The 17,398-nt window shown below is 33.2% G+C and overlaps 1 protein-coding gene and 1 pseudogene across 1 annotated transcript; both read right to left on the reverse strand.

Moving 5' to 3' along the window:
* Positions 1-544: 544 nt before the first annotated feature.
* LOC120149048 lies at positions 545-13,722 on the reverse strand (annotated as a pseudogene).
* A 425-nt stretch (positions 13,723-14,147) lies between these two features.
* LOC120149049 (transcription factor GTE9-like) lies at positions 14,148-14,680 on the reverse strand. The gene is made up of 2 exons (XM_039161969.1): positions 14,609-14,680; positions 14,148-14,478 (listed from the first exon to the last, which is right to left on the reverse strand). The coding sequence occupies exons 1-2, from the start codon at positions 14,678-14,680 to the stop codon at positions 14,221-14,223; spliced, it is 330 nt and encodes a 109-aa protein (XP_039017900.1). The 3' UTR covers positions 14,148-14,220.
* Positions 14,681-17,398: the final 2,718 nt, after the last annotated feature.

Here is a 17,398-nt window from a genome sequence, read left to right on the forward strand (position 1 = left end):
GCTAGAGAGAGGTCAACCAAAGAGATGCGGATTATGTAGGGGTGAAGGCCATTCAAAAAAGAAATGTTATAATCTACTAAGATATAGACCTCAGTAGTAATCATATATGTATTTCTATGTATATATATATTTCATTTTTTATAATAATTCACTTGATTTTATAATAATTTATGCATAATAATTTATGTATATATATATTTGATTTTATAATAATTAACTTAATTTTATAATAATTTATTGTTATTTATAAATCTTCGAATTTATAACTATTATTTATTAAATCTTCAAATTTAAGTTAATGTAAAAAAATTCAAAAAAATTATTTACTCATGTTTACAATTGTTATTTATTTTATTATAATATTCGAATTTAATCAATTTGGTAAGGTAAACAATTTATAAATAATAATTTTTAAATCTTTGAATTTAAGTTAAGGTAAAAAATTTCAAAAAAAATATTTACTCATGTTTACGATTTAAAATAATAGTACAATTTAAATATTTAGTTTTGACACTATTACTATTTAAACAAATAACAATTGAGTTTATAATTGTTGTCGATGTCGGGGTGTTATCGAATGATAATGTCGAGGCGGACGTCTAATGCGTTGTGGTCGTTGCAGTTGCTCAGGAGTATGATACTTATCCTCCTCATTCATTAGGGGCATATCAGCTGTTCTTGTAAATATATCCCAACCACTATGCTCTCTCATTCCACCAGTTTCATCTTCCACCCCTCCTGTAAACGTAGGTGCATGAGGAGGCATCAACTTCGGTATGTATGCCGAACTGAAGAATCATAAAATGGTTCTGTTGTTTCCACTTCATATTGTTGAGATGAACTCCCACTTTCACTACGTATAAATTTCTCGACTCTACCAAATTTTCTCTTATATTTTTTAAACTCTTGTCTTTCTCCCAACGTCGTCAGGTACATCTTTCCATGCTCGAAATAATACTGAAGGTAAGCCGAAGTTTCAAAATTAAACTCATCATCTTCCATTAGAGCAATTGGTGGCACGGATGAAGCTCTGTTGTTCCAATCATGAATGTAGTTTGCATGCTTCGCAACCCAATTCACGCTGTGCTTACCCCTTCCATCTAATTTGTGCAAGGGGTAATGATCCCATGGAATGGACGGGATAGGTTGGTGGCACTTGAACTGCCTCAACACTCAATTCGCAAACAATATCTCAACAAATACAAAATGAATTAATGGTGTAACAGCAGCCCACGTTTCATAACCCAACAAAACCTATGGCGGCACACACGCTAAAACTTCTTGCTATAGGTACGTCATCCAAACTGTTGAGTTAATCGATTGACGGAAATGGCCAAGAGGGGGGTGAATTGGAAATTAAAATTTTGGTGGAAGCTTTTGCAGAAAATTGAAAATATTTGCACAACGATTCCCTCTGGACATTCTGGAATTTTTGACTTTGAAACGGTTCAAAATACTTTGTAAAATTATTTTGAAATAATTTTAAGATTAAAACTTAATTTTACACTTGAGTAAGGATTAAAAATGACTTTTGAAAGTTTTGGAGTAATATTTTGATATTCGAATAATTATATCGAATATACTTAGAAAATCTTTTGGAAAATCTTAAAATTCATTTAACTTAATTTGTTATATCGAAATATCAAAATGTTTTCAACAATCTCCCCCTTTTTGATATAACAAAACATTTTAGTAATTTTAAGATTTTGAAATCAAGTTTTGAAATTACTCCCCCTTACTCTAACACTTCTCCCCTTTTAAAAACACTTTAATATTCTAACATTTCTCCCCTTTTTTGTTAAATCAAAAAGACCTTTAAAAGATTTTAAACAAGTTTTTGAAAAACAATTAGCCAATTGTATAACTAAATATAGCGTAAGCTGCTAAGATCATAATCAAGAGAAAGATTAGCCATTAGTTCCATAATTCAATATTCATAAACAATGTGAAATGGAAAAAATTGGTCATAATGCAACGAATATGTAAGTGATGCAAAAATAAACATTAAGCTCAAAATGATAGTGAAAATCAAACCAAATATATAAGCATGTAAGTTCAAATATCCAATTATCCGACAAATTCAAACACCCAAAATAAAAGAATCCATGAACATCAAAATGTTTCACAATTAAAAGTTCTGAGTTCGGGACGATAAACCCATTGGCCCTAAGACCGAGTTTGATAAACAAATTACTAAGGAGACAACCATAAACCAAGGTTTCTATATTCTTGGAAGGAATAGTGTTTATGGAAACTCACTAAATATGATCTGTGGTAGATTAATCTTCTTTTTATGTTGGATACAATATATCCACCATATATCTATGTTCCTAAGGGAGGAGTACCTACCTCCGGATGGTCTAAACCACTAAGAGATCAAATAATGAAGGAATCTATCACGATGAGTTCTTAGGGTACTCTCATTATCGTTAGACTTATAGGGTGAATCTACAGTATCTTTTTCATTAAACCTGAGTTATCTAGTCCAAAATGGGTAGCGATTATGCCGGAGTCAATAAAAATGAATTATCCTAAAAGATAGGATCGAATTCCTATAGTTTCAGATCGACGTTTGTTTTGGACACATACCACATTGGAAAAGAAAAATGCGGACTAATTGATGATAAACCAAAGGTTTGAGTTTAAAGAGTTTATCAAACTTCTAGGATTTAAGAGTAGGAAGATATTGGAAGTCCATATCTTCTATAGCTTGGATCGAAGGGATACCCTCTTCCCAGATTTTGTATGACTCAAAACAAGTATGGTACATATGGTATAGATCTTGTCCCACAACCAGATACGTTGAAACAAGAGTTCATAATGGTCATATTTGGGTTATTTGGATTGGGAAGAGGAATAAGAGGTCGATTTTGACTTGAGCTACTAGACAATGTCCTAGGTCATTTAGGATTTGACATGGTTTAAGAATCAGAATAGAATATGTAACCTGCAAATTTAAACACATGTATGCAATATAAACCCAAAACTCAAATGAGTCCTCAATATTTCAAGGTTCTCTAAACCGAATCCTAAAGGGCAATGTTTTGAAAAACTATTTGGAAAATAATGTTTGAAAATCATAATACGTATAGTTTTTATGAAAACATAATTGAATCAAAAACATCAATTAAAACAACAATTTTCAATTTTTTTATTTCGAAATTTAAAAATAGTTTTGAAAAATTGAGTGTTTTTGACGAAATTGGTTGTAAAATCATCATATAACCAATGCCCGATGTAATGTTAATCTTAGAACTATCAAAACTAGTCCTAAGTTCAAAAATCAATGAAATAGAGGATTTTGAAATATTACCTTGAAAATTTGGATTTTATGAGAATGTGATGTTGTTTGCAAGGATTAGAAGTTGAAGAACGATCTAATTCGACTTGTATTTGATGATTTTGGCAAAAATGGAGATTTAGAGAGAAAGAGAGGATGAACGACGTTTAAGAAAGAAGAGAGGTTTTGAGAGAATGGGTTTTCTGGTCGCGATATATCCAAAACCCATGGGGGGTATCGATTCCCTCAAGGAGGGAATTGGTTCCTATTCAAAGGGGGAATCGGTTCCCATTCAAAGGGAGAATCGGTTTCTCTTCAAGGGGGTATCGATTCCCTCTGCACTAAAAATACAAAAATTTGATTTTAAACACTCAAAATGATAAATTAATTTTCTCTAGTGGTATTGGCAACTCATATATTGAAAATTAATCATGTTCAATCCATCAAATTAATCTTTAAATTACATTTGAACATAAAATTAATTTTCACCAAGAATCATAAACTCCCCTAACTAAAAGCAATGAATGCAATCAAAAATTACTATTATAAGCATTTTTCATTTATTCTTAAAAGTGCTAAATTTATTTTAAACACTAAGTGAAGATAGGTCAGTTAAACCTAATTCTCTTCTAAGTGTCCAAAAACGTTCCTTGTCTAAAGGTTTTGTAAAGATATCCGCTAATTGATGCAAAGTATCAACGAATTCTATAACTACATCTTCCTTAGTGACATGGTCTCTAATGAAATGATGTCTTATTTCAATATGCTTAGTTCTAGAGTGTTGGATGGGATTTTTAGTGAGACAAATAGCACTAGTATTGTCACACTTGATAGGAATGGTACCTACTTCAATTCCATAATCAAAAAGTTGTTGTTTCATATATAAAACTTGTGCACAACAACTACCAGCTGAAATGTATTCGGCTTTAGTGGTAGATAATGCAACACAATTTTGTTTCTTTGAAAACCAAGAAATCAACATATTTACAAGGAATTGGCAAGTACCGGAGGTGCTTTTCCTATCTAATTTGCTTTCTCCATAATCCGCATCAGAAAAGGCATAGAGTCTCTAGGATACCAAAGTCCTAAACTAGGAGTGTCCTTAAAGTATCTAAAGATTCTCTTAACAGCTAGTAAATGTGATTCCTTAGGGCATGATTGAAATCTAGCACATAAGCAAACACTAGACATAATGTCCGGTCTACTTGCAGTTAGATAGAGCAAAGAACCAATCATTGACCTATATAATTTAACATCCACACATTTACCTCCTTCATCTAAGTCAAGCTTTGTTGATGAGCTCATTGGAGTGTCATAAGGTTTCCCATTTTCCAGCCCAAACTTCTTGAGCATATCTTTGATGTACTTAGCTTGATTGATGAAGATGACATCTTTTCTTTGCTTGATTTGGAGTCCCAAGAAAAATGAGAGCTCCCCCATCATGCTCATTTCGAATTTGCTTTGCATTAGCTTAGAAAATTCTTGGCAAAGAACATCATTAGTAGAACCAAATATTATATCATCAACATAAATTTGAACTACTAATAAATCTTTACCTTTATGCTTTAAAAACAATGTAGTGTCAACCTTCCATTTTGAAAAACCTTTTTCAATTAAAAAGTTTGATAATCTTTCATACCAAGCTCTAGGAGCTTGTTTTAAACCATAAAGTGCTTTTGTCAATTTAAAAACATGATCCAGAAATTTTGAATCTTCAAAACCTGGAGGTTGTTCCACATACACTTCTTATTTAATAAAACCATTTAAAAATGCACTTTTAACATCCATTTGATATAATTTAAATTCATGAAAACATGCAAATGCTAATAACATTCTAATTGCTTCCATCCTAGCTACGAGAGCGTATGTTTCATCATAGTCTATGCCCTCTTCTTGAGTATACCCTTGAGCAACAAGTCTAGCCTTGTTTCTCACTATATTACCACTCTCATCAAGCTTATTCCTAAATACCCATCTAGTACCTATAGTAGATTTATTACTAGGCCTTTCAACTAATGTCCATACTTTACTTCTCTCAAATTAATTTAACTCTTCTTGCATAGCCATAATTCAATGTTCATAATTTAATGCTTCTTTAATATTCTTAGGCTCTATGCATGAGATAAATGCAACATAATTACAAATATTTCTAAGAGAAGATCAAGTTGTTACCCCTTTAGATGGTTCACCTATGATTTCATCATCCTTGACATAGTTGTACTCTCTTGGGTAAGATACTTCCCTTTCTTCAATGGTTGGATTCTCGAGAGGATCATGAGTTTCCTCATCTTTCGTTTCTTCCTTTGATGATGGTTCTCCAATGTCATGTCTAACGTCATTTGTATTTATAATACCTACATCATCATTCAAGCAAGAATCATTCCTCGGAAGGAGATTATCATCGAAAACAACATGTATAGACTCTTCTATAACTAAAGTTCTTTTATTAAATACTCGATAAGCTTTAGAACTTAAGGAATAACCCAGAAAAATTCCTTCATTACTTTTAGCATCAAATTTGCCAAGATTGTCTTTACTGTTGTTTAAAACAAAACATTTTACATCCAAAAGGGTGAAAATAGCTAATGTTAGGCTTTTTATTTTTTAAAAAGTTCATATGGAGTTTTCTTTAAAATAGGCCTAATCATTACTCGATTAATAACATAACAAACGGTATTTATGGCTTCCGCCCAACAATATTTTGGCAAATTGTTTTCACAAAGCATGGTTCTAGCCATTTCTTCTAAAGTTCGATTTTTCCTCTCAACAACTCCATTTTGTTGAGGGGTTCTAGGTGCTGAAAAAAGTATGGCTAATACCATTAAAATTACAAAACTCAGTAAATCCAAGATTTTCAAATTCAGTTCCATGATCACTCCTAACACTAGTTATAGAGTAATCTTTTTCGTTTTGGATTACTTTTGAAAACGTGATGAATTTTTCTAATGCTTCATCTTTAGTACTTAAGAATAGAACTCAAGTATATCTAGTATAGTCATCTACCAAGACAAATGCATATTGTTTTCCACCCAAGCTAGTAGTTCTAGATGGCCCAAGAAGATCTAAATGAATCAATTGCAATACTCTACTAGTTGATACATCATTAATGGATTTAAAAGAAACTCGCTTTTGTTTTCCTTTAGCACAAGCATCACATATTTTATCATTATCAAATTTTAGTTTAGGCAGTCCTCGAACCAAATCTCCTTGAATTAACCGTTGCAAAAAACTCATACTAGCATGACATAGTCTCCTATTCCATAACCAACTATCATGCTCATCCTTAGCAACTAGGCATAAATCAGTAATATCTATAGAGTCTAAATGCACCATGTAAATGTTTCATATTCTATGACCAACAAGCATAATCAAAATAGATGCAATGTCAATCAATTTTGCAAACACTTAATTTAAAAAGAAGACATTGTATCTTTTGTCAAATTTATCTAATCTGATTATGCTTTAATCCATTCACATACAAAACATTATGCAATGTTGATTATCGAGATTAAAAGCACATGCATAAAGTTTTTGAAAATGTTATGCATTAAAACTTTATAATATTAAAAAAAAATCTATGCATAAACATTAAGAAAAATTTAAGGTCAAAATTTTGTAAAACCAAAGTTCTTGAAAAATCGATATCAATTGTTAAAGAGATTTCAATTACATTTTAAAAACCAATTTTGACAAAAAAAAAAAAATGATGTACTAGAGTTTATAAAACATTACCAAAAATTACTATGTTCATCATACAATATTTTTCAACATACATGAGATAAAACATAATCATTTAGAATTATTCAACATTTAAAACCTCATGCATGCATAAACTAAATGAGCAACCAAATAAAATAAAAACATCAAGTTTAGAGGTTACCCATTCATTTTTCATGTGTGGCTAGAACATCTTGAATATCATCATCTTCATCACCATTTCTCCCACACACCTACAAGAGACATTTAAGTAGATTTTGGTATCCAAATTGCTTTGGATCCTTTAATATTAGTTTCAATACCTCTTGTTCCTTTTTGAACCCATACTTGTCTAATTTTAAATCATTTTCCTTTCTTTAAAGGACAAGTATGTTCCTTATGACCATGATAATGACAGTGTGAACATATTGTCATTATTGAACTAGATGAATTATTTAAAATGATCTCTTTTTCTTTTGTTAAGCATTCAAGCTTAACTTTCAAATCGAAGTCTTCATTTTCAATACTTTTAAATTTCATTTTTGAAAGCTCTAAATCCTTCTTCAAGATTTCATTTTGATTTTCAAAATCCATTTTCGTTTCTAGAAGAAGTTTGTTTAATTTGAAAATTTCTTTTTCAAAGTTTTCAGATTTTATTTTTGAAAGCTCTAACTCCTTTCTCAACATTTCATTTTGATTTTCCAAGTCTGTTTTAGCTTTCAAAAGAAGATCATTTTTAGCAATAAATTTAGAAATCAAATTTTTATATTTGGAGTTCATGGTCTCAAACTCCGAAAATAATTCATCATAAGCATCTTGTAACTCATTAAAAGATTTTGAATTTAATCTATTTGAGTTAGAAGATACCTTTGGCTCTGTGAGAGCTAATAGAGACATCATCTTTATTGGTTATTCTTCTTCCTTGTCTCTATAGATCTCCTCAAGCTTATCCCACATCTCCTTGGCATTTGAACAAGAAGAAACTCCTTTATATACATTAGGATCAATTGCACAACACAACATGTGTATAGCCTTTGTGTTTTGTTGAGCTTTCTTCCGTTCTTGATCACTACACTTATTTGCCTTATTTGTAAGAGAAGAATATCCTTTCTATATTGTCATCCAAGCTTCCATATCAAATACTTGGATAAATATCATCATAAGCTTCTTCCAATGACGATAATTTATTCCATTGAAGTGTGGAGGCACGTCAATTGGTCTGGATTCTTCCATGGAGAATGAACCGGAAGTGGACGCCATCTTTATCGATTTAACTCTTCCCGGATCTACTCAAGAGGCGGTTAAACCTTCAAATGAGTCAAGCTCTGATGCCAATTGTTGAGTTAATCAATTGATGGAAATGGCCAAGAGTTGGGGTGAATTGGTAATTAAAATTTTGGTGGAAGCTTTTGCATAAAATTGAAAATATTTGCACAACGATTTAGAGTGGTTCGACTTTCTCAACCAAAGTCTACGTCCACTACCTTAGCTATCCACTAAGGATTTTCCAACAAATTCACTAATTTGTTCTTTCTTTTGAGGACAAAGAGTAACCTTACAACTCCCTCAAGAATTATACCCCAAATTCTTAAGCACACTCTTTTTCAAAGAGAAATACACAAATTTGCAAACTTACAAGGAAAACCTCACAAGGTAAGATGTTTGCACAATTCTAGAACAAGAAAAGAACACTAAAAAATAATTACAAATGAGCACAAATGGTGTTATTGAAAGCAAAATGAATATTGAAAGGAAAATTGGCTTGATTTGCACAAACTTGGTGTTTGATGCTTTCTCTCTTGTTTCTCTATAATTTCTTGTTGATCAAAGGCTTCAGAACTTGTTTAAATACTCTCTCAATTGATTCTGAATGTTGGGGATGATTAGTGGAGTCAATGGAGTCGTTTAAGTGTGAAAACCATTAATATTTCTACTTGGAGCGTGGGGGGAATCGGTTCCCCCTCATAGGGAATCGGTACCCCCTTGGGGGGGAATCAGTTCCCTCCGAGCATTCTGTTTTTCTCGGAGCCAAACCATTCAGGGGAGAATCGGTTCCCTCTGGACATTATGGAATTTTTGGCTTTGAAACGGTTCGAAATACTTTGTAAAATTATTTTGAAATAATTTTAAGATTAAAACTTAATTTTACACTTGAGTAAGGATTAAAAATGACTTTTGAAAGATTTGGAGTAATATTTTGATATTCGAATAATTATATCGAATATACTTAGAAAATCTTTTGGAAAATCTTAAAATTCATTTAACTTAATTTGTTATATCGAAATATCAAAATGTTTTCAACACAAACAAACTGTAAAATTAACATTTATGAAAATTAATTCATTACACACATTTATAAAATTATAAATAAAGAAATAAATATAAATAAATGAAGTTAAATTAATTAATTTAAATTAAATTAAATAGTATAATTATATTACTTATTGTAAAATTTACCTTCTTTTTGCTATAAATGTCGATCTTTAATCAAAACTCTTTGATATTATTGTGAAATAGTCATGTATTTTCTATTTTATGCCTCAATCAATAAATCAAAAAATATTTTTTACTTATTTTTAATCAGAATAAATAAATTCTAATTAAGAATTTAAATTAAAATACATAAAATAAATATTAGCTCCCCGCAAGAGGAAAGTCAATCGATGTACGACTAATCGATGTTAAAGATGGAAGTCTGTGCCAATCCCAAGATTGTAGCAACATCAGACATCCATCAATTTCCACGGTATTAGCATCATTGATGATTATTGACGCCTTGCACATCTCATGGTACAAGAACGCCAATATCTCAAATCCCCAACTGTACTGACGTGTATTCTCAAAATTTCTCAAAAACGGAAGATACTGCGTGTGAACCAGACCACCGGATTTATCCGACATCAAAACTCCCCCAATCAATTGTAAGATATATGCTCGAGTTGCATATACAATTTCTTCCTAAGTACTATTTTTGTTGAGTTGAAATTGATCCTCCAACCACGACATCCTCAAACGCCATCCATTTACATTTGGGCTTACTGTCGTCTGCCCCAGAAACTCATTGCAAATTGTTTCTACGTTATTATAATCATTTTTCATCACCACCGGCATCCCATTTGTTGGAACCCTGAGTTGTAAGGCCACATCTTCTAGGGTTATCGTGCATTCTCCGTACGACAAATGAAATGTATATGTTTCTGGCCTCCAACGTTCAATCAATGCACATATCAAACCTGGGACCAACTTATACTCCCGTACAAATGTAACATGATAAAATCCAGCCTCTTCCAGGTTATCTTCAATCAAAGGGTGTGGTTAGCTGGAATACTAATCCGATGACGGAGGACTCGTTGCTCGTCTTCCTACAATTATAATATTCATAAAATTTATATCAATTAATCATAAATTAAACATTTTATACTATTTAATAAAAAAATTATAATATTTTATTAAATAATAATAACACCATCGCTCCTAAATGGCTAGAAATATGTTGAGCGTCAAGATGAAGTAGTTGATTTTATTCTGCCATTTCAACGAGATGAATCTGTACAACGAAATTTAATAACATTAATAATTTAATAACACATACTACTAACAAACTACATCTAATTATTCAACAAACATATGACACATACAACTAATTGAAACGAAATTAACAAACATAACAAATTTAAATTTATGTATATATTATTCATATTATTTTATAAATAATATAGATTTTATAAACAAAATTAACTAACTAATCGGGTTAAATTTGTCGAATAAAGTAGCACGAACCGATATTCTCTTCTTCTCCTTTCTTTATATTTTCTCTTATTTTTCCCTCTTTTCTCTTCTTTCTTCTCCTCTTTTTTTCCATTCCCGATGTAATCCTCTCTCCCTCCCTACACCTCATATTTATACTTAAAAATCAACCCCAATCCTCTAACCACAAACCCCAATCATCCATCCCTATTCTCACTTATTGCTCCATTATTGTTGCAATAACTGCATCATTATTTCTCTTACATATTCACGTGTAAAACACTTTATTATTGCTATACATGCAGGAGCCACATGTATTATTGTTACAATTCCTATATTTCACGTGATATTAAATACTTTCTTGATTATAGTAGATTTATAATATTAAAATCCAACTCTTTATCCTATAATTTAAAGTAAATGATGGGGAATACAAAATAAACAAAAGCCAGGTCCACCTCACTATTATTATCCTCCCGGTGGGAAATACAAAAAAAAATAAAGGTAAATGAGGGGAAGATGCATGGATTTCCATGCGTCTTTGAGAGACGCTTGGAATCTAATGCGTCTTCAAAGGGTTTCGGTAAATCGCTTGGACTCCAATGCGTTTTCGGTGTTTACTGTAGCATTCACCCTATTTCACGAAATAATCTGTCGAGTGCATTATTTGAGCAAATAATTTTTTCCACTGCATTATTTGAGAAATTCAACCATTGTATACTTTAGTTTCTCTCTTTGTTTAGCTAATATGGGATTTTTTTTATTTTATTGTAAGTAAAATCATGTAATTGTGCCATTTTTACATTATTATTTAGTTGTTTATTATAGCCACGTATTTTATTTATTTATTTATTTATTTTTATCAGTATGTAATAACTGCTACATGTTTTTGCCTTCTTTTGGATTTTTTGTGTGAAGGGGATGGGGTTGGTCTTTGAAATCTGGATTTTCTATGAAACAGGTTAGATTGATGGGGTCTATTTCTGCGTGTATTTGAAAAAATGAAAATGGCTTCAAATCATAAGCAATATTTTATTTTATATTGATAAAAATATATACAAATTTAAAATTACATAAATAAGGAAAATTTTTAATTAAAAAATTAGATTAAATTAAAATAAATAAAATTATATTAAATAAAATCCGAATCAAATTTTATTGTGATTATATTAAATTTGGATGGATCAGAAAACCTCAACCTTACTATTCCCTAATCGTGGTCCGTTGAATCTAACCAAGCAATGGTTTAATTCCTCGGCAGAGCCTTAAACTTTTGAGGAAGATAGTGACCAGATAAGAGTTGAATGTAGTAGGGAGTTGAATGTAGTAGGGAGTTGACACCCCCTAAAATTCTACAAAATTTCCTTTTGGCTCTTAAAAGTGGGAAAATTTCTGTCTGTCCCTTAAACTCTTCATGTATTCATTTTAATCCTTAAAATAAATATCTAAAATATTCCTTTTGTCTTAATTCAATTAAGTCATTTTAAGACCTTGATTAAGTGATTTTTTTATTTATCTCTACTAAAAATTAATAATTAAATTTTAACACCAAGTTTTATAATTTTATCTCACCCAATCACAAATTCTCTTTAATTCGTTGTTGGACTAGATGGGTCATTTTCCATTTTTTTAATCTGGACAGGTTTACTCAAACTTGATTTCCTTTTGGGTCTCGTCAAATTAACCATCTAAATTAATTGCAAAACCTTGGAACAAAAATGGAGTTGTAATTGATAAGCACCATCCCCTAAATGGATAGCAATGGAATAATGGTATGAAAGCAAATTACATGAAATATGAAGCCTATAGTTTCCTTATGATCAAGTATCTCTTTCCACTGTTTCCCGATGCTTATCTGCATTTCAAACAATAAACCCAAGATTAGTTTTTTGGAATCTACACAAGCCATTTTCCCCCCTCAACAGTTCTACCTGAGCAGTTTCGTTGGCGGCGTTCTTGGTCCACAGTGCTATTTTCTCCTGCCTTCCTTTCACGTTCACAACCGCTCCACATATCTCGTCACCATAATCGAACTGTTCTATCAAAGCCAGCAACTAGTACAGCAGACGGAGAAGAGACTAAGCCATGTCATCCATGTATAAACGAGTAGGCATTATGTTTATGTGAAACAATACCGTGTAGAGCCAACACATATCTGACTTGCCCCTATGGAAAGTTACAGTCCACTTGCCTCCGTTGGCACAAACCGGGTCATCCCACTTGGGCTCAATCTTATATTTGAAGCAATGAAAGTCGGCTCCCACGGCTAACTTGCTTGGGTGGTGTATGTTGTTGTAAAGACTGTAATGGAAATCACGGGATCAGTGATCAATGGCAGCAAACAATTAAGTTCACATGTTAATGGATTAAACAACAGATCGCCTTGATAACATTCGGAAAGCATTTTGTACTAGTTTGCTCCACAAAATTCTGCAGAAATTCATCATATATATCCGTCACAAAAAGCAAACTTGGACTGAAAAAACTGGGATGATTCGTTTTGTTGATATTATAAACTAATTAATGACAGACTGATTCCGTTTAGGTTTCCAATGATAGAAACATGTCAAAAGCGTTTACGGAATGATCAAATTCAGAAATAAAATACAAGTCTAGGAACAAATTATCATCCAAATCCAACAACCAATAGAGAAAACAAACAAGAATTGAACTCAAATGAAATTGAAAATTTGGAGGAAGAGATTAACCTCCAGAATTGTTCGACGGTGGAAAAAGTGTAAATAGCGCGCATTGAGCTACCCCAAGCAGCTTGCCTGGTTTTAGCAGACGGATTATCGAACCAGAAGGTCTACAAGTGCTCCAGCAGGTGGGGCTGACCCACTATATCATTATTTGGCGAAGGTAACGTCGTATCTTCCTCTGCAATCTCCACCTCATCCTCCTTCAGGTTAGGATTAGGCTTCTTATTCTCTTCTTCATTGATGCTCGTTGATTTCAGATTATTTTCCTCTACCCCCATTTTTCTTTCACTTGTTTTGGATTCCCTGGTTTTCTTGATTTTCTGGTTACCTGATGGATCTTGTAAATTACGTTAACCCAGACGAATCGACTTTTTCTATTTAGTTAGCAACAATTTACCAGTTAAAAACGGCGAATAAAAGCTAATTTGAATGTTTATAAATTCAACTTTGGCCCATAAAAAACATGTACAAACTCAACATCAAAGTATGATGGGAAAACATCCGTGGCAACAGAACCCATAGTTTTTTTCTTCCAAAATACCAATTATACTGAAAATCAAAGAGTAATAACAAAGAGTGGTAGCCAGGCTGCCGATGGAAATGGAGATGAACTCTCAGCTTTTCTATATATGTAAATAAATATATTCGTGTTTGCTTTAGTTACAAATATGAAATATCCAGTTTCCTACAACATATCAAACTTTTTTTTTCTTTTTTGTGTGTGCCTTTTTTACTGTTATTAACAAGGAGATGGAACACAGAGGGCTGCTGCTGCAGCAACCGAAACTGCTATTTTTATGACAGTATTTCTCCCTCTTCACCATCTTCATTTAGAATTGTGTCGTCGTCCTCGTCTTCTAAATACTCGGCCTTGATGAACAAACCCAACTGTTGCAGTGCATTCCCACGGATTCCTTCATATGATGCTCCACACAACTTTTCAGATTTGTTCTTAAGATCATGCAATTGATTATTGGAAAGGGAGCATCCGCTTAGCTTCTCAAGTTCTTTCAAAATCTCCAAGTTCTGCTCAATCTCAGCTGTTTTCTCCATCTGAAAAACCAGGCAAGTAAAATAATTGAAATTAGCTGATGCTCTGTTTCACACTTTTTTTTATATAGTATTACAGTGGTCTAGCGTCTAAAATTCACAAACTCATGTATGATATGGACAAAAAGGAAACCTTTTGCAATTCAATTCGAGCAGCTTCTCTTTCTCTTTCTCGTTGTTTTTTTAGCTCAGCATCTGCCTTCATAAATTGAACTTCGATTTTGGCCTTTTCTGTGAAGATAAAAGATCATGTATAAGACCTCTATGCACACTACTGCCCCTCAATTACTAAACCAAGTAACGTTAAAACTACTAAGGAATGTCCCTGTTGTTGGGAAATAAACGAGTAATTTTCCTATAATCAGATTAGTGAGAATGCGAAATAAAAGCGGAAAAATAATACCCGAAATTGATAACGGAGTTCAGCCAATTATGCTTACGTCTCCGGACTGCCGCAGATCTTTTACTAAAGAGAGAAAATTTACAGGTGTTTACAAAACACTCACAACTCACAAGAAAGCTCTCTAATATTGGGAGAAAGAAATGATTTGGGATGATTTTGAAGCTAAATGGATTAGGGTATTTATAGTTGAAGCTTAAGGACTAAGCTTTGAAAATACCCTAAAGTGTAGGGACTAAAGTGTAATTTACCTATCTCAAAATTTCAACACAATTAATTGCAGTGAATTCGGTGCACAATCCACCGAATTCGATGGCTTCCCTTTGTTGAAAATGCAACCTCTTTTTTTTACTTTAACAATCTCCCACTTGAAGACTGATTTTAATCTGTCTTCACACCTCGATCGATGCAGCAACATTTCTGGTCTTGTTACTCTAGCATGTCAACTGAAGCTAAACACAACTTCAGTTTGTCCGTAGTTACCGTCTTTGTTAACATGTCTGCCGGATTTTGAGCTTCACTAATCTTTTCAAGTTTCAAAATCTCATCTTTCAGAAGAGACCAGATAAAATGATATCACAATTGTATGTGCTTCGTCCTGAAATGAAAAGACGGATTCTTCGCTAGATGGATAGCACTTTGACTATCGCAATACACGACATTGTTTTCTTGTTTCTTGCCTAACTCTTTCAAGAAAATTTGGAGCCAAACCATCTCCTTGCTGGCTTCTGTAACAACGACATATTCTGCTTCAGTTGTAGAGAGAGAGCAACTATCTTCTGTAGTTGAGAAACCCAACTCACTGCAGTACCTCCTAGAGTATAAACATACCATGTAGTGCTCCTTCTGATGTCAACATTTCCGGCTAAGTCAGCATCTACATAGCCTGTCAGTATCGTATCTCCACATTTGAAACAAAGTGCTTTGTTTGTGGTACCTCGCAGATATCTGAGGATCTATTTGACTGCTTCCCAGTGTACCTTGCCCGGATTATTCACGTACCTGCTAACAGCTCCCACTGCATGAACAATATCTGGTCTAGTACAAACCATGACATACATCAGACTTCCAATTGCTGAGGCATACGACACCTTCACCATGTGTGCACGTTCTTCCTCCGTCTTTGGTGACTGTTCTTTTGAGAGTTTAAAATGAACACCTAAAGGTGTACTTACTGGTTTAGCATCTTGCATGTTGAATCTGGAGAGTACTTTGTTGATGTACTCAGCCTGTGATAACATCAAAGTCCTCAACTTTGTGTTTCTCTTAATCCTCATCCCAAAAATCTGCTTTGCAGCGCCCAGATCTTTCATTGCAAATTGCTTCGACAGTTTTTGCTTCAAGTTTATAATCTCTTGTATGTCTGAGCCTGCAACGAGCATGTCATCAACGTATAACAATAAAATAATAAAAACTATTGTCAAACTTCTTGATGTAGCAACAATGATCTGCTTGGCATCTGGTAAAACCACTGCTACTCATGAAACTATCAAACTTCTTGTACCACTATCTAGGAGCTTGTTTTAAACCATACAAGCTCTTCTTCAACCTGCATACCAGATTTTTCTTGGCTGCCTTAAATAGATTTCTTCCTCCAAATCACCATGAAGGAAAGCTGTCTTTACATCTAACTGCTCTAGATGTAGATTTTCTAAAGCTACAATTTTCAACACCAGTCTGATTGTAGACAGTTTTATGACTGGAGAGAAAATTTCATCGTAATCAATACCTTCTTTTTGCTGAAAACCTTTGACAACCAATCTTGCTTTGTAGCTTTTTCTCGCATCGTGCTCTTCTTTGATCCTGTAAATCCACTTGTTTTTGAGCGCTTTCTTGCCTAGTGGTAATTCAGCTAATTCTCATGTCTGATTTTACATAAGCGAGTCCATCTCATCTTTCATGGAAGACTCCTACTTGACTGAATCCTCCACCTGCATTGCTTCATCATAGCACTCTGGTTCACCATTGTCAGTCAGCAACAAGTAGTGCAAAGAAGGCGAATAACGCTGGGTTGGTTTAGGAATTCTGGAGGAGCGTCTCAATTCTGGTGTGCCTGGTTCTTCTTGAATTGCTTCAGGACTGATCTGAACATCATTTCCATAAATCTCCTCAAACTCAGCAAATTCCTTTGTTTTAGCTTCGGTATTGGAGCTATTTGATTCTATGGTTGACATGTCTTTGTACAACACATTCTCATTGAAAATGACATCTTTGCTTCTGATGATCTTTCGATTTTCGTAGTCCTAAAATCGGTAACCGAACTCATCACCACCATAACCAACAAAGACACATTTGTTGGACTTGGCATCAATTTTACTTCTTTCAGCAGAATTTATGTGTACATAAGAAATACAACCAAACACTCTTAACTGTGAAAAGTTTATTTCTTTCTTGCTCCAAACTTTCTCTGGTATTCTACCATCCAAGGGAACTGAGGGCCCGCGGTTAATCAGGTAAGCTGCAGTGTTGATAGCTTCAGCCCATAGCAATTTAGGCAAGCCGGCATGTATCCCCATGCTTCTG

Source organism: Hibiscus syriacus, unplaced genomic scaffold (genome assembly GCF_006381635.1).
Source record: "Hibiscus syriacus cultivar Baekdansim isolate YM2019G1 unplaced genomic scaffold, ASM638163v2 tig00110988_pilon, whole genome shotgun sequence".
Classification (NCBI taxonomy): domain Eukaryota; kingdom Viridiplantae; phylum Streptophyta; class Magnoliopsida; order Malvales; family Malvaceae; genus Hibiscus; species Hibiscus syriacus.